Raw genomic sequence first — 18,302 nt, forward strand, 5'->3', positions numbered from 1 at the left:
CTGGGGAACAGGTCACCCTTAGCAAGCACACATCTGCTATCAGCCTGGCCTCGGATCATGTTATATTTGGGCACGTGGCTGGGGGAGCAGGGAAGGGGTGTGCTGTTAGGGACTAGCCATTTGCCTAACAACTTCACTACAAATTCAGCCAAGTATCCTGGGCACATGTAGGGAATAAAAGACAAGAGAAAAATCAGATTTCATGTGGGAGGCTGAACAGATTGTGCCTGATAACATGAGACAATTAGAGAATCAGCAAAGAGAAAGAAAGATGGGCTGTGAACCAGATAGGAATAAAAATAGCTGCTTAGGGGGATGATGATGATGATGATGGTGATGATATCAATGATAACAATCTCGCACATTTGCTAGAACTTTATAGTTGGCGAAGCACTTCTAATTCATGACGTTGTTTCATTTTTGTCTAGTGAGGAAGGCCACTGGGGTGTGTGGGTTAAGAGGTCCCAGGACTTGTGCTTGCCACCGACTCCCAGGTTCTGCCTCTGTCAGTGTGTGCGACAGAAGCAAGCTGACACTGGCATCACCCTCCACTGAGTCTCCATGTCAGGAGGTAGTCATGGAAACCCACTCCTTTCCTAAGCTGATGAGGAGAGAATTAGGTAGAAAGGAGGAATCAAGTTAATTGCCTGTCATCCCCTCTCTGCTCTTTGTGTGTTGATTCAAATTAAGCTTTTTCAGTTTTCTGATGTCAGCAGATACCGAAGGATGAGAGCATAGGCCTGGGAGTCAGGACCTGCAGGAAAGAGCCAGTTCCGAGCAAATCCCTGAGCCTTTCTGCTTCTCTGTTTAGCTCTGACCCAAGCATTCAGGAAAACAAATCTCTTTGACTGACTCCCCCCACCCCTCGATTTCTGACCTAAACTCTCTGAACTGCCTTCATTTTAACCGTTTCTGACTCTACATCCATTCAGCCAGCCATTCCTCCTCTTGCAGAGAAAAGAGCAAAGAATTCAAATTGAATTCTGCATTTATTGAAATTCACTGTAGCTCAGAGGGAACTAATTAAATAAGTCAGTTAAGTAAGTCGTCTGTGATATGTGTTGCCCACATGGAGGGAAGTGGAGGAAAGATCTAGAGGTTTTCTGCAAGTGGTATCACCTCTAGCTCAGTTGTTATGTGAGCAGAGCTGGAGGAGGTCTCCAAAGATGAGGCCCTTTCCTTTGCTGTCCTATGGTCTCTTCTCTACAGCCAGATGGAATTATTTGAGATTCCTTGCACGCTCCTTGCTTATTCACATCTTCAGCTCTTCAAAGGTTTTCTCTGTCCGGAGCATCCTTCCTACTTTTTAATTATGTCTTAACCCTGACAATACTTGTCTGGGAAGCCCTCTCAGGGCTGAATATAGGACTTCCAAAAACCATGATTTCCTTTTAGTATAGACAAAAAGCATGTCATCAGTGTACACACAAATTCAACCTCCCCACTCTACCACAAGCTTTGGGGGCAGGGACTCTGTCTCCCTTGATGATGTTTCCCAGCACTAAGTACCATGCCTGGCACGTAGAAGGTGGTAAATCAATATTTATTGAATAAGTGGTTGATTTAGTAAATTGTTGATGAAAAGAGTTTTAGAGGATGGTGTTCTGGAAGAAGGAAATATTTACTTATGATCTAGAGTTGAATTTTGGTTGTAATCTCTCTGGATTTCCATACTATTTGCATTTCACTCAAATAGTATGATCAGCTCTAAGGCTTCTTTAGGCCCCAGAACAGGATTGCCCCAAGAACTCCGCCCTGCTTCATTCAGGCCAATGTCTCTCCTGGAAGTTTTGGCCATGCTGGCTCTGAAAGTAGCAAGCTCTGAGGTTAAGTGCTTGTTCATGGTGGGAATTACAGAGGTAGAGATGACAGAATGAAGAATCCCAGGATGAAAAAGCTGAAGATAGTGTTTGGAATTCCTCTAGAAATTCTTTCTGGATCAGAAGAAAATTCTGGGAAGGGGATGTTGTCTCAGATTAGGGATAAGAGGCTCCTGTCTAGGGAAAAGATGCCTCTCAGTTTAATGGTGAAGGTGACTGGATGACTTTCTCCTTGTATCTATCTGGAGTTTATAGTTTTTATAGAAGAGGTCAGTATATTGGCACGCTTGTCTGTCGAGCGCCGACGGGGGCAATAGTAATGGACTTCAGTTTCCTTTTATGTAAATGAAGGAGAGAGTAGAACCAAATACTAAGTTCTGTTGTATGATTCTTTACAAACAGATTATGAATTTGCTGTGTGACTCTTCTAGAAGTTGAACGTGGCAGAAGAGTGAGAGCAGGGCCTTGGGCTGTCTGCTTTAGAAAGTTTAGGGGCAGAGGCAGGTCAGGTAGGCTGAGGCTCTACAAGGGACCTTGGCTCTGTTTTTTTCTCCCCATCTTTTTCTCCCAACGCTTCCCCTCTCTGGTGGAAGGCAGTGTGTCATGGACGGTTAGTTGCACGGGCTTGTGAATCAGATAGACATACACTCGAATTCCTGCTCTGCCACTTACTGACTGTGTGTGACCTGGGCCAAATTTCTTGACCTCCCTTAGCCTGTTTCCTCATCTTGAAAACTGAGTTTATCTTCTTAAGGTTATGCTAAAGTTTTAATGATTTGATGTAAAGGAAGGATACACAATATTTGCTATCCTTCCTCCTCATAAATATATTAATACTGGCGCTGTCTATGTTTTTATTTTTAGAACTCTCATTTTGACATGGAATTTTATTAATTTTAACCCACTGTCCTACTGGTTTTCTGTTTATTTTGCATGGAAAAGCCTAGGAATCATGTACTTTTACTTCTTCAGGTATGTAACAGTCTCAGTCCCCAGTTCTGCTTGCCCCATAAACCTCTTGAGCTAGATGGCATGAGGTGCAAGAACTAGTAGGCACACAGAATTTTTCCACTAGAATTACAATATAAATACTGTTCTAGGCAATAGAATTTTTTAAGTGCTGGCATTTAAAGCATTCAGGAGTAGCAGGTAACTAAATCGCTGGGTGTATATATTTCCTTCTTACACACTAGAGGGTTAGAGGAGTAAAGATGGGGCAAAGCAGCCTCGGATTCTTCATAAAGTTCTTGTGCACTTTAAATTTTATCAGCATTGCAGTGGGCATCTGTCACACCTATGCACTAACAGCTCTTAGCAGTAAATTTATTGAAGTTCAGGGTGATAACACTTCATAAATTATCCATAAATTATATCTGGATTCTCTAGTCAATGAGAAATAGCTTCTGTAGGTAAAAAGGGAAGGAGTGAGAATATTCAAGTTCCTTCTAAATGCAATTTTGAATGACATCAGGACATTATTTCTATTATGTCTTTCATTTCAGTCATTGGAGTGGTCCTGTTCGGGTTCTGCTCTAGGCCTTTACGAAGACTGTCCATGTGATGTCTTTGGACAGAACTCTGCCTGGTGCCTTCAGTTCTGAGGTCCTCTGGCAGTCTAGGGGAGTCTCTCCCACCCTTACAAGTAAAGGAACAAACACAGGAGCGGGTGGTGGGCTCCTTGAGGGCAGGAGCTGTCTTCTTCATTGTCATCAATCTAGAGACTGGGAGGTGACTGGCACTTTGTAGACACCAAAGACTTAATGGGTTTAGGGTCTGAAAGTATTGGGTTTCTGTGAAGCAGGAGATGAAGGTTCCTGGGTAGGAAAACCTTGTCATGTTATGAAAAGCATGTCTAAGGCATGTTATGAACCATATGGTTTAAAGTGATACTACAGTGGGAGCCGCCATTCCTTTTTCCCTTAACATCCTCATCCTGAATTACTCTGGAGTTGAGTCTTCGAGAACATGGGAATGGAGCCAGAGTGCCTTCTTAGTGAGAGCTACAACACAGGGGTAGCAAGGTTTGAAAGGAAGCCCAGGTCCCAATGTGGGACCATGTCTCCCTCAGGGTGAGGAATTTCCCTCACCAATTGCAGCCAGATTCAACAGAGAGGTTGAAGCATGGGCCGCGCCTTTACAATTCAGCAGAGCGTGAACAAAAGGAATGACCGAAAGGGTACGGGCCCACAACAGTACAAGGTCAGCCTGATGGTTTAATTAGAGGCTTGAAGGAAGAGAGACTGGCTATTCTGCAAGACAGTTTACTGGCTGAGATTCCAAGGACCCCGGCAAGTTGACAATTATGAGATCTGTTCATTTTTCCTTCACTGTGGTGAATCATGCCTCTGATGACAATTTTGTGTGTGTGTGTGTGTAGAGTCATGTTTTATCAGCTTCTTTCTGAATTATTGCTTGTCACTCGGGCACCTCCCAACCACTTGAAGACTGCCAGGATGAAGTCAGATTTTAGCTGGGTGGGGGGTAGAACATTCTGTTTAGGAAGAAGCAGTTGGTTACACCTGCTCCTCAGGGAGGTCCTGGCTCCAGGAGTCTTCTTCCTACCCCACACCAGAGAACACAGCAGTCGTTCTGAGCAGGCCCTGGCCAGTGGCACAATGGCCTGGCAGCTAAGGGTGGGCACAGGGAGTATGCTCTCCTCTCCTTCTGCAAGACAGGATCTTGAGGAAGGCTTTACGGAACTCGACATTGAAGGTAGTATAGATCACGGGGTTGAGGGCGCTGTTCACGTAGCCCAGCCACGTGGTGGCGCTGTAAAGCTCTGGGGACACGTGGCAGGCTCCGCAGTGGGTATTGAGAACGTGGGTCAAAAAGAAGGGCAGCCAGCAGACAATGAATGCCCCTGGGTTGCAAAGGAAGAGAGAAACTGGATAAGGGGTTTGCTTACTCCTTTTGTTGTAACATGAAAATGACTCACGGTTGTTTGCTTTGTGCCAGCCACCATGCTGGAATTTTATAGACCCATTTAATTTTTACACCAACCCTATGAAGTAGATGTGATTAGCCACTTTTTTTCCCTTTTTCTTTTTTTTTGGATGAGAAAATTACATGCTTATATCTTTGATTCATCTCAGGCCTTTGTTCCTAAATCAATTTTCTAGTTTGACATTTAGGTAGCTCTTTACTAGTCTTTTCTACTTCTCAATTCAGTTCAAATATTTATTTAGTGTCTAGCTGTGCAAGACATGATCCTAGGCACCATTGGGAAGAAGACCTTAAAGACATGACTGGCAGTTCCTCCTGTTGAGATTACATCCAGGTGTTCTCATAAAGTCCATGAGATACGAGAACGCGAGGTTTGCCAGTGGCAGTGAACAGGAGGAATTGCCTTCACTAACTCTATATGCTCTCTATGACTTATCTATTTTTTTCTTTATTTAAATAAATTTTCTCTTTTTCTACTATAAAAACTAACCCTGACTTTGCACATTATGGAAAACTTGGTAAATGCAAGAAAGTAGAAAGAAGAAAAATAACCACCCACCACTCAAAGACAATCACTTTTGACATCTTGGTGAATTAATTTTCATGTTTTTCTTTCTCTGTATTTGAAATAATCTAGATGTTATCACACCATATGACAGCAGTTTTTTGCATCCTTATTTTTTCACTTAATATTTTAGAATAAGTAAGCCTTTATTACATATCCAATATGTGCCAGACACTTTTATTTAATTATTATCTTATTTATTATTTGATTTATCCATTATACTTTCACTTGATAGACAACAAACACAATGGATGAACGCAATTCAATTAGGTCACTTGTCCAATTTTATATTTCATAATTTCAGCCCAGGTCTTTTGAATTTTCACCAGAGTTAACATGGATATGCAAACCCTTCTCAACTGAATCGCAAACATTTATAAATATCACAGTTATTAGATTTCCATTTCTGACAAATGAGGTTCCTTAGTACCTTCTGCCAGCTGCACCAAACTCAACCTAACCCAACCAAATTCAACCCAACTCAACCCAACTCAACATGACCCAAACTCACCAAGCACAATGGCCAGCATCTGGGTTGCCTTCTTCTCCCGAAGTGGCACTCCACGAGGCTGCAAGGGCCCCAGCTTTAGAGACGTTGACAACCTGCCGTTACTGAGTTTTTGAACCTCTAAGCTGAGCTTGGGTGCCATGGTGGGGCTGAGGGAGTTCCGAGTCCTCCCCTCCCTTTTCAACTCTCCTCCAGCTTCTTGGAAGCCTGGTTGCCCCAGTGCAGTATCTTGGCAGATGCTGTAGTAGCGTTTCAGCTCCACGTGTGCCTGGCTAGGGGAGAGTGGCTGCAGGTGGGACAAGAGAGGGTCCTGACATTTCTGGGGATACTGTTTATCTTCCGAATGCTCCTGAAAAGGAAAGAGCATGCAAAGAAGTTCGAGGAAATCATCATTTTGTGAAACCTACCGAGGGCACATCTGAGAGTAAGGGGATCATGAAAAGTTAAGGTACGTGAAATCTGCTTCTGTCTTCACAACTAAAAAACACCTACCAGATATAGAACAGTTGAGAATCATGGTAATCCCTTCAGGAGGGTAGTATAGGATTATAGCCTGGCCTTTTAGAGTTAGAATGAGCTGGATATAGAGAGGAACACGTGAGATGATTCTACTAAAATATAAATCACAAAATCTGGAATGTGGGAAACTCTGTAAGACAAATGACTCAGTTTTTTCCAACAAATAGATTGCAACAACAACAACAATCCCATTTACCAGCTGCAAAGTATGGGTCTTATTTGAATTTTGATTCATATAACCAACTATGAAAAACTTACAAGACAATTGGGATAATGTGAACATTGATTGGATATGTAATGATATTAGGGAGTTATTTATTTGCTTAGGGTGATGTATTGTGATTATACATTTTATGAAGAGTCTTCCTTAGAGAGACTCACAGAATTATTTTTGCTGAAATGTTATGATGTTTGGGATTTGCTTCATAAGAATCCAGTAGGCATGGATGAGGGTAGGTGGGAGTGCAGATGAAATGAAATAAGATTGGCCACGAGTTAATTGCTGAACCTGGCTCATGGCTACTGAAGGATTTGTTATATTTGTCTTTCTACTTTTTTATTTTTGAAATTTTCCATAATAAAAAGTAAAAGAAAGAAAGGAAAGGAAAGGAAAGGAAAGGAAAGGAAAGGAAAGGAAAGGAAAGGAAAGGAAAGGAAAGGAAAGAAAGGAAAGGAAAGGGAAAGAAAACCCAGGATTTCCACCTCAACTTTCCTACTTATTAGATGGATCCTTGGACAAGTTAATTAAATATCTTTGAGCCTCATTTGTAAAACAGAAGTTGGGAAAAGAAGAAGTTGGGAAAAATAGGTTTAGGATGAGTGGACCCTGTGAGTATGTCGACGTTTCTGGTATTTGGTGGGGATGTGTGGGTACTCAACATCTGGACTTCTTTCCGTGTTTGAAGAATCAGACACTGTGTCAATCTTGAGTAGCAGGCAGGACCCCTTAGCTCCTATTACTGAAGTCATAAAAGCCATATGTTCACTCTCTGTACATCCCCACCAGTCATCTAGAGCTCTGGCATATAAACCAAGCCTCACCAATTGGAGATTTGCACCTAAGACCTTGAATTGGAGCTGGTGAAGCAGGGACACTTCAGAATTTGTCTAGCAGTGATGGTAGGTCTTCCAACCAGATTCTTCCTTAGGCATGAACAACTTCATCTGAAGTTATTCTCCAGCCTTCTGACTGAGTCTGAGCTACTTGGTACCCTTCTAGTAAATTCCTTTGCCTATATGTTAGCGTCAACAACCAAGAATGCTCACTTACTCTCTCCTTAGTTCCAGGAATCACAGTGCTAGTGCACGCTGCACACTCAGAAACACTGTTGAATGAATCAATGCAATGGGCCTTTTAAAATGATATGGTATTTTTTAAAAACCATATGCTCTACAGAGGTATTTATTGGGATTCTAGTATAATATAATTTAAAATTTTTTTGTTTTTCATTTTGATGGGGTTTTAAAATAATTAATGTAAGCATATTGTGTTTTACATGAATGGCCATTTATAACCAAGTTTATGATTGTGCTGGCATCTAGTAATCTTCTAAAAGTGCTGATATTTAACTTCAAATGCATTCTTTTGGAAACTAAGGGACTGGGGACAAATTCTTGACTGTGCTTATGAAATCTCAGGTTTAAGAACATTGATATAGTATAACTTGTCTCTATTTTACAGATGTGGAAATTCAATCCTAAAGAAGAAAATTGATCCTTCCCAGATTATACATTGGTGAGTGTATTTTTCAGCTCTCTGCAAACCGTCATCACTACCTCCATGACTGGCATGAAGAAACACTGGATTCTTTTGGGTCTGGCTGCAGAGCCCTCCAGTCCCAGATGGTAGGACAGAACCTATTTCTCCAAACTCCTGGCTATGCCAGTCTCTTGCTTCTCTATTCTCTCTTTAGTAGTCTCCACTTTTTTCCTTTTGGCCTCTGCTATTGACAACTCGAAAATTCTTGCCTATTAAAAAAATTATTTACAGTAAGAATCTCTAACTGCTATAGTGGGCCTGTGTAAAAAGTGGTTATTTAGCTATACAGAGATTAGAAAAAGCTCAGACCTTCATGAGTTCTTAAAATTTTATTCCTAACATTTACTTGGAGTTCAGGGAGAAGAATATTGATCTTCTAACACTTCCATTCTGCACTCAGCTTGCTTGGGGATGCAGGGCTGGCTTGAATTGAAAGGACAAGGATAAGGGTGACCATGAAATTTTTTGGGTTTTCCTTCATATATAGTGGGAAATAGGACACTTGAAAGTCTCACATTAGCCTCTATTCTCTGCTTTTCTTGGCTCTCCCATGTGTGTTCCATTGACACCATGTTCCCTCTAGGCAAGTGATTAGGGATGGCATACTCACACCATGTCCAAGAGTCACTGGCTCCAGTCGTTGGGATCTAGCTCAATAGTGATATGCTTTCTGCATATCATTTGGTGATTCCTATTCTGAAGCTCAAATCAGGATCTCACATTTGTTATATACAACAGATACAAGTAAGGGATTGGGGCCATTGCGTTTCGGGGTAGAAGTGGAAGCAAGTCAAGTCAGAGTGTCTTATAATCAAAGACATGGCTTACTTACCATTTGCCCCGTGGCATCTGAAGGAAATCTGTCCCTTATTGAAAACTGCCGAATGGGGTGCAGCCTCAGACAGGAAGACTAGGGTGGGTTGAAGGAGAAACAGTGGTAGGTTAAGGTCTACATGGAGGAACCATACAGATGCCAATGTTTTGAATATCCTCAATGTTTGTTCATAACCTCAGCTTCAGTTCCTTACCTCCTGTTTCATGGGAACCAATATTCTTGTTCTACCCAAACCGTGGGACTTCAAATTTGAGAGACTGACTCTCACTCAGGTCATTATAAATTAATCTAGCCATCCAAACTAGACCTGCCTTCAAGATCAAATTCAGTTCTTACTCTGTCCGTGAAGCCCTTTCCTGAGCATATTGACCTCTTCTCTTATAACCTCTATGGCACTTCTATTTCGGTGCTTAATTGTCTTCATCTTATTTCACAAACATCCTGGGGCTGTGAGTTAACTTTAGGTAGAGGGGTGCTTTATCTGCCTGTCTAGATTCTCAACGCCATGAAGGCAGAGGCTGTATAATACTCCTGCTGTCCCTTCCCTAGCAGATTGCAAGCATGTGCCAGACACTGGGATGAGCAGACTTTCCAACCCAAGCAAAGGGAAGATCGGTGCTGAGGCAGCTCTCCTTCTCAGAGCCTCGAAAGGCCCAAGAACATGCATCATCAGCATTCCATTTCATAAGCTGGTCAGCACTTTGAGACAGGGGCAGATCTAGTAAGGAAAAGAGCTTTCCATGGACCCCAGTGATTCTTGGAATAAGTGGTCTCCTAAAAAGCTAATCCTGGGGACCTATCAGCAGTGCATGGTATAGCTGCCACCCTAAAACTGCAAATCCGGTGTGACATTTGTTCCATTGGCCCTTTGGGGCCAATGAAAAACTTTGCTGGAAAGCAGAAGAAGTCCAGAAACTATCCTATCAACTTGCCAAGCAATATGAGCTCTAGGGAAGACTCACGATGCACCTTTTGGATTTGATTTCCTACTCTGAAGCATAGCCACTATGAGCAGATTAGAAGGTGGGCGTGAGATGTGTGTGTCCAGTGTGGCAGCATGAGCAAAAGCAGGTGCTCTGGACACAAGGCTGGGAAGCTCCAGGGTTGGGCACTGTTTTCCCTCTGCCCCCCCGAGGTGCTTACTTGTTGAGGGAAGCCGGGTCTGACACTGATGCACTGACTGTTCTGTCGAGTGAGGATCCGTTTCCGTCTCCTCTGTCTCAACACCACGTAGATCCTGGCATAGACGAGGACAGTCACACCAAAGGGCAGGTAGAAGGACACCACTGAAGAGTAGATGACAAAGTCAGGGTTGGAGATGGAGCAGACAGTGGGGTCTCCTGTGAATGAGAGAAAAAGAGAAAGCCAAGCAGGACACATCAGTGGGGAGCACACAATATGGCCCCACACCATGTGTGGTGTCTCCACCATTTAATCCACATGGAGCTTCAGGAAGCAAGAGTTCTGGGCCCCCCTCCCCGCTCCTTGTGTCTCAGTCCACATGCTGTCTCATTGGTGGAGGCTTCTACCAGCTCCTCAGGCAGGAGTGACTCTTGCTTTCCCTGTGCCCCTCCACCCTTGCCTTGCCTCCTCAGTGTTGCTAGCACACACGGCTGATTGTTAAGTTGTGGGGATGCAGGATTTTATGTTGTCAGTGTCAGTACCCTGAGGGGAGGAGGTCCAATTCATCCTTGTGTTGCTCACATTTCCCTTAAAAAGAAAATTACCCAGTGATTACATGCCAGACGCTGCTCTACACTGGGCTGCAAACATGTCTGCCCTTGAAGGGCTCAGTCTAGACAGACAGGCGATCTTCCTGAATGCTGCGTTAAGTGTCACAGAGGAATGTGGCCTGGAGGCTGGAGAAGTGTCAGAGTTAAAAGGCCAGAGGCTCCTGGGAGTGAGGCAGCCCCCACAAAAGGGCCTGCTGGTGTGGAGGTATTAAAGGGTTGTTGAAGGCAAAGAGAGGAAGGCTTCTTTGTTGAGAATGCTGGGTCTCCAGTTTGAATCTGAGGTGCAGGGCAGGTGGTGGTGGCTGAATGCAGGCAATTCTGTTTTTTAGGGAATCTCAGGACTGGACAGGGTAGGATGGGGAGAGGGCTGTTAAGGATACTGCCACTGTGGACAATGTGAAATGAGGAGCACCTTTGTCCCTGCTCTATGACCTGAAATGCTCCTCTCGCTACACTTTAGAGAGTCCCTGTGGTTTTGCCTTTTTTGCTAGCAGATGTTGAAATTCCTCCCTTCCCAGAATAGGGCCTGTAACCTGCCTCATCTGGAAGAAAAAAGGGAAGAAAGCTGATATCTTCCAGATGGTGTGCCAAGGACTTTATACACATCATCTTACCTAATCATTGTGGCAATGTTATACGGCACGGGAGCCATTACTGACTGTATTCTCAAGTGAGCAGACTAAGGCTCAGAGAGGTTCAGTAAGTGGCCCAGCAACCCATAGGTTGAAAGAGGCAGAGCCTGGATATGTTTCTCCAGTTACTGTGACCTTACAACCAATGTTCTTTCTGTGATTTTGACTCGCCTCCCTCTACCACTTTGACTAACCCCCCTCTACCACTGGGAATGGCAAATTTACACTTTGCCCAGCGCTGTCAGCAACGGCTGTTGGCACACCCAACCAATCTTCATAAAGGGCAGGGGATTCTCAACAACCCCAAATCTGGCCTCAGGAGATACAGCCACAGGTGTGAGCTAGCGGGGAGAGGGCGGCAGCCAGCCATATGGGCCCCTCACTGTAGGTAGACAGAAGCCAGGCCTGGGGTGTGAGACCCAGGTCTGCCATTTACTACCTGTGTGAACCTGGGCACATTCAAGCCTCAGCTTCATTATCTGAAAAGAAGGATAAAAATAAGGCCCTGTGTAGTGGTTGTGAGACTAAATGGGGATAAGTGGTAGCTTTATTATCACTATTTATTCTTTACTATTATTACTTATTATATACCTCCTCTGAGCTGTTTGAACTTAAAAGGCACGGTATCATTTGGAATGGAAACCTGTAGAGACTTATAAAGAACTGTATCTGTGGGGGAGGGAGAGGAGCAACAGCTAATAATTAAAAAGAAAAAAAAGCGTACTCAGTTCTCAGCAAGGCATTTTAATGATAGCACTGACACGAGGGTCTTTAGGAGCCGCTCCCAAAGTTTTTGATTGTCTTGGGAGGAGGGTAAAATTCAGGTAAAATTAATGTCTTCTCACCAAGTCTGTGCCAGCATCCTTTAAGAGATGGCTTATAAAACTTCGAGCAGTGGTCACCAGGTGGGCATTCTCTGGTGTTCTGGGGAAGATGGGGTTGGAGGTAGGCTAGGGTGGCAGCTGCTGGTCTTTCTGCATCTATAAGGAGTCATGCAGGCAGTGATCAGCCCTCTTCCTGAAATCAGCTCCCCTGTTGTCAGCATCTGACCACGATTTAGATGCCTCCTGTGAGGAGCTGTCTGACCACGATTTAGATGCCTCCTGTGAGGAGCTGTCTGACCACGTTTTGCTGGTGAGAAGGGGGCCAGGACGGTGGCAGGGAGAGATACCCACTGTTCATCTGGTTACCACTGCTGGTGTGCGAGGTACGCCCCCGTCTTCCTCCGGATACACCTTCTGCCCTTCTCTACTCTCCTCTGGGTCCTGGGAAGCTGACCTCTAGATCTTATATATTAACTCCAACTTTTTTTTTTCAAGTTTTTATTTAAATTCCAGTTAGTTAAGGTCCAGTGTAGTATTAGCTTCAGGTGTAGAGTTTAGTGACTCATCACGGACACACGACACTGACATACGACACCCAGTGCTCATCGCAACAAGGGCGCTCCTTCATACCCAAAGGTATTAACTCCTACTTTTAAAAAGCCAGGAGCAGAAGTGGGTATAATATGCTTCTATTTATGCAAAAAGTAGCTACACCCACACGTGCACACATACTTGTTTCAAGCATTATCTCTAAGATTATCAGTGTTTGCTTCCAGGGACGGTCACGGGGCAGCTCACGATCTACGGTAGAAGGGAGACCTGTATTTATGTGTGTCTAGGTAACCCCTTATACCTTATGTTTTACGGGAAAGTATTTATTTTTCCATTAAATGGAAAGCATACACTCAAGAAAGAGCGAAGAGAGAACACAGAGCTATTCCAGAATTGCTGGCCACGAAGGCCCTCTGTGTACCATCACTGAGCCTGCGCAGTCGTCCCTGCCTTCCTCTCTTATCCGAGTAAACTGCTGCCCATCCTTAGATTGAGCTCTGTGGCCCCTCCCACAATTTCTCTAGGCCGCGAAGTCCTGCGAGGACTGTCAGCGGGTAAAGTGGCACTGGAGGCTGGTGGCCAGTGAGTGAGGCCCTGTCCTGGATCCCACTGGGCTTGGTCTGGGTATGTGTCCCATTGGTGGGGCAGGAGTTCCAGAAGCTTCTCTCTGCTGAGTCCCAGATGAGGTGGTGAGGGCAGCGAGCCCCCCCTCCCCCGCCAGGAGATGGGCTGCCTTGTCTTGATTATTTAACCAAAACAGTACCGTGCTATTACCGCAGTAGTTATCGGATGAATACAAGAATGACGAATACTTGAGTGAAGTGGACAAATGAGCATTTTACATAAGCACATAAGCAGTCACTGGCTGGAAGATAATGGGGGGAAACCAGGGGTTTATGCCTCATTCTCTGATATCGAGGATGTTTACCCCAACTAATTTCAACACTTAAGGAAGAAAAGATGGTAAGAAGAACTCGTCCATTTATTCATTCAACAAAAGTTTATGGAGCACTTAGTCTGTTCCAGGCACCATGCTGGGTGACAAAAACACTAAATAGCTCCACAAAGGGGTGGAAGAGGCTTTTGTGGGCTAGCCTGGGAACTTGAGTCCCACAGTGATGTGAAGGGTAAGGCCAAAAGCAGGTTGACTTGACAGGTTCATGAACTAAAACTCATGGAAGGATTTATCTTCCCCTTGGTGCGAAGACAGGAGAGCCTGATGCATCCGGATTTAGGATGAGCCTGTTATTCTTTTAACGATGTGTTTCTCAACCAGGCTTCCACCAGCTCCGGTGTTCTGAAAGCCAGGTGAGGGATTCTGTTGCTCACATCTAGATAGTACCCCTCCATTTCCTTATTTCAAAGGAAAACTTAGACTATTAGTCTTGTATCTGTGAAATGAAAGGATTGGGCTGCCCATTCAGGGATTCTTGCGTTTCCTCTAGTACCAATACACCATGCTGTCAATGATGGGGTATTTAGCTAGACTGCTGGGCCCCAGCTGGGGCAACACTGATAAGCCAGGCCCCCCAACCTTGGAACTCTCTGTGACCCAAGATCCTGCCTTATGTGCGTATCCAGAAATGCATGTTGCCCTTTTCTTGGACAATAAGAACAATGCCGAGATGAAGGAAACTGAAGTTCAACTTTTTTCTGCCTTATGTTGTCTGACAATCCACAATCCCACATGGCAGCTCATTTCATTAAAAAGAACTCTGCCAGAAAGTTCCCGTGTGGCACTCCTTAGTGAAAATCCAGCCACTTCCGCGATCAGGTGTCATTGGCGGTATCCTGCCCTTTTCTCCTCTGTTTTTCTCAGGGTGAGTACAAACAAATGGCTGAGTGAAGTCATTTATATTGGGTTTTCGAATGAACTTGGGAACTTCCTTATAGATGGAAGAGGTGCTAGAGGAACCCACATCCATCAAGATAATGAAGCTGTATTGTGAAGGTCAGACCGAGGCAGAGAAGGACAGCTGGGCTTCCTTGCCTCGAGTTCTGCTCACTAATTCCCTGAACTGTGTCCTAGGATGAGGGGACTGATCTCTATAACCACCAGCAGAACTACTGCTACTCAGATTTTCTTTGGAGCAGGTGCATAGCTAAATTTTGATGCACAGAAGCCTTTTCTTTTTCTTTTTCTTTTTTTTAAAGATTTTATTTACTTATTTGACAGAGATAGAGACAGCCAGCGAGAGAGGGAACACAAGCAGGGGGAGTGGGAGAGGAAGAAGCAGGCTCATAGCAGAGGAGCCTGATGTGGGGCTCGATCCCATAACGCTGGGATCACGCCCTGAGCCGAAGGCAGACGCTTAACCGCTGTGCCACTCAGGCGCCCCCACAGAAGCCTTTTCTAACACACGGTGATAACAACAATAGCAGTAGCTAATATTCACGGGCCTTTATAAGGGACCTGACACTTGGATGCTAAGACTATAGTCTTATTAATAAACTTAAAAGTAAGAGAGAGAGGGGCACCTGGCTGGCTCAGTCAGAAGAAGATCTTGGGGTGGTGAGTTCGAGCCCCACATTGGATGTAGAGATTACTGCAGTCAATCAATCAATCAATCAATCAATGACTTAAAAAAAGTTGCAATAGAATAAATCACGTACATCTTTAAAGTAAGAGACAGACTGAAAGTGATGAGAGAGAAACCAGAGTGTACATGCTGAGCCACGGGCAGTTTTTGCCTTCTCAATTCTATATTTGAAAATGCTTTTGGAGAGACAGTTTTCTGAGTTTTGTTTCTGGAATAATAATGATCTCACTGGTGGCAACAACACTGCAATTAGCTCATCATTCATCTTCACTTAAGATGTTGACATTAACTGGGAACTCTGTCTAATGTCAGATTTTGAGACTGTTTTTAACTGTTACTAGGGTGTGTGTGTGTGTGTGTGTGTCTGTGAGAACGAGTAAAACAGCCCCCACCAACCTCCCAGAATGAATACGAAGAGCCACTAGGCAGATTGAATGTTGGCGGGGATTTGCTGCCGGCCACGGGTCAGCAGTGCCTTGGTCTCCCGGGATAGTGAGTTCCCATACTGCAGATTCCAACTTAGAATAATGTATTTTTGTATAGAAACTAAGATTTAGGGGTGCCTGGGTGGCGCAGTCGTTAAGCGTCTGCCTTCGGCTCAGGGCGTGATCCCAGCATTCTGGGATCGAGCCCCACATCAGGCTCCTCTGCTGGGAGCCTGCTTCTTCCTCTCCCACTCCCCCTGCTCGAGTTCCCTCTCTCGTTGGCTATTTCTCTCTCTGTCAAATAAATAAATAAAATCTTAAAAAAAAAGAAACTAAGATTTAGAACATGGCTTAGTTAACAGACGGACCCAAAGAGTATATTTAACATTCATCAAAAATAGTATTTTAATGCCAGGCAGCCTCTTAGAGTTGTGTTAGGGAATGTTGCTTTGGGGGGAGTATGTGTGTGTCCACGACCATGTTTGTGTATATAAAGTATCGTTCAGTGAAAACAACAAAGTAACTAAGGGTAATGAATAATGCAAACATGCTAGTAATATCATATTTTAGGAACACCCTGAGTTAACTAGGCAAATATTCATTGGATGACTCAGCTCCTTAACCCTCAATGTAGCAGACAAAGAAACCTGACCTTGAACGTGTGGTGTGTGTTTGGCGGGTCTACATATGTTATTCCAATTTAATCCTCACTTAATCATAAAAAAAGCTCTATGAAGCAAGTACAGTGGAATTATATCATATGTAGTGTCAGATTCTAAAGTCGGTGATTAAAGTGAACATTATCTAGAGCTGAAATTTGCTTGGAAAAATCTCCTGAAGTGCATACAAAGATATACATGGTTTTATTACAGCCCCAAAGAGTAGTAAGTAAAGACGTAGGATACATACACTATTATGTCACGTATTATGAAGAGTTCAAACACAACATGCAGCTTCAGAAATGAAGTTGACGGGCTTATGTGTAGGGGGGCATATAAAAAAATAAATGCTGGAAAGTTTCCAACTAAATATATAGACCCAGTCTATATATTTAAATTTGCTCAAGTGTATGCTTCAGTGTATTATTATCCTAAATTTGTCAGTAAGAAAACTTAGAAAAGTTAAGTAGCTTGTTCAAGGAGCACAGCTGGTAAGTCACAGAGCTGACGTCTGAAGGTAGGTATTTTTGACTCCAGAGCCTCTATCTGTCTTCCTAAATGTGTTTTGACTTTTATATCATTGGCCAGCAAATGACTCTTTGATGACTATTCATAAGTTAGGATTTGCCTGTATTTATATGCAGTATGTTATGTAGAATATCTGTATAAATACACAGCTATGTGACTTGTACACATACACCAGCAACTAATGAACTTGGAAGATAGTAGGAATTAAATCCAGGTTAACACTAGAACATGACTCAATTAGTTCTCAGCAAATGCTCAGTGTTTTTTGTCAATACCTGTAACTTTATTATATGTGCTAGTAGTTTTCATTCGATGCATGAAATGTATATGGAACAGCCAAAGAAGGCAGTGATCCATACAAGGTGTAAATTTGGATCAGTGTCTTATGTCTAAAAACCAAACATCTCAGATATTCACATTGTTAATGAATCCATATGTCCACCCACCCATCCAACCGTCCATCCATCCATCCATCCATCCATCCATCCATCCATCCATCCAATAGACGATGCACCATGTGCCAACCATCACGGCCAGAATTTTTGTATATTAAGATATAAGAAATATACTCTCCAATAATTTAGGGATCTATACTAGTTCCCAAATGCCAGAAATGGTTTTTGTTTAGTAAAAAATTAGAAATATATATCCCATTTGAGGGCTTTTATAGTGTTATTTGCACTGTAAGTCCATTATGAATTGTCATCTTTTCATTAGCAAATCTCACCCGAGTTATTAATTTAGTTTAATTTTTTTTAACTGGCACATCGCTTCCCATGAATACAATGACATTTCTTTCACAATAAAGGTAGGCCAGACTTTTCACTAACTGGGAAGAACTTCATGCACCAATAATTGATGAGGTTCTGCTTTGACCTTGAATCAAAACCCAAAGCTTTGCAGTCTATGGCATCCTTATTTGATTCTGAAGTATGCTGATCAGGGTCAGAAATTTCCAGTCTAAGCACCACTCAGAGCCACTCATGCATGCCGTGAATCACATGGGTGTTGTCAGAGGGCCATCATCGTTACCTGTGGTGTTGAAGCCAAAGAGGAGAGGGCAGGACACGGCAAAGGCCAGTACCCAGACGGCTGTGATCATGAGGGCCACGCGCCGACAGGAGCTCTGTCCTGTGCCATGCTGGTAGTGAACTGGCATGACCACCGCGGTGTACCTGCGAAAGGAAGGGGAGATGGATGGGCATGAAGCGAAGGGATGGGGGAATGGTTCATATAGTGGACAGAGGTTCCTAGAGAACTAATCTAGGTGATACATGTGGCAGGAAAAAGAGTCTGGTTGCAAAAGAGAGAAAAAGGGTATTTGAGTGAAAATGTAGAAAGGTTGAGCTGAGAGAGATGAAGATCTCCCTGAGCAGGGAAAGGGTGAAAGAACAAAGTAAAGCCACAGCCTGGGCTGCTGGTGGGCTTCTCAGCCAGTGGTGGTTGAGGTCCAGCATACC

At 43.6% G+C, this 18,302-nt stretch overlaps 1 protein-coding gene across 1 annotated transcript in view; it reads right to left on the reverse strand.

Moving 5' to 3' along the window:
* Positions 1-4,447: 4,447 nt before the first annotated feature.
* Positions 4,448-18,302, reverse strand: part of DRD3 (dopamine receptor D3) — a 39,517-nt gene continuing 25,662 nt past the window's right edge. Inside the window, exons 4-8 of the mRNA XM_034669947.1 lie at positions 17,875-18,017; positions 10,093-10,289; positions 8,947-9,024; positions 5,840-6,185; positions 4,448-4,680 (exon numbers count right to left, since the gene is read on the reverse strand). Coding sequence (XP_034525838.1) covers positions 4,448-4,680; positions 5,840-6,185; positions 8,947-9,024; positions 10,093-10,289; positions 17,875-18,017 — 997 coding nt within the window. The remainder of the gene's footprint in view (positions 4,681-5,839; positions 6,186-8,946; positions 9,025-10,092; positions 10,290-17,874; positions 18,018-18,302) is intronic.

The sequence above is a fragment of the Ailuropoda melanoleuca genome, chromosome 1 (genome assembly GCF_002007445.2).
Source record: "Ailuropoda melanoleuca isolate Jingjing chromosome 1, ASM200744v2, whole genome shotgun sequence".
Lineage (NCBI taxonomy): Eukaryota > Metazoa > Chordata > Mammalia > Carnivora > Ursidae > Ailuropoda > Ailuropoda melanoleuca.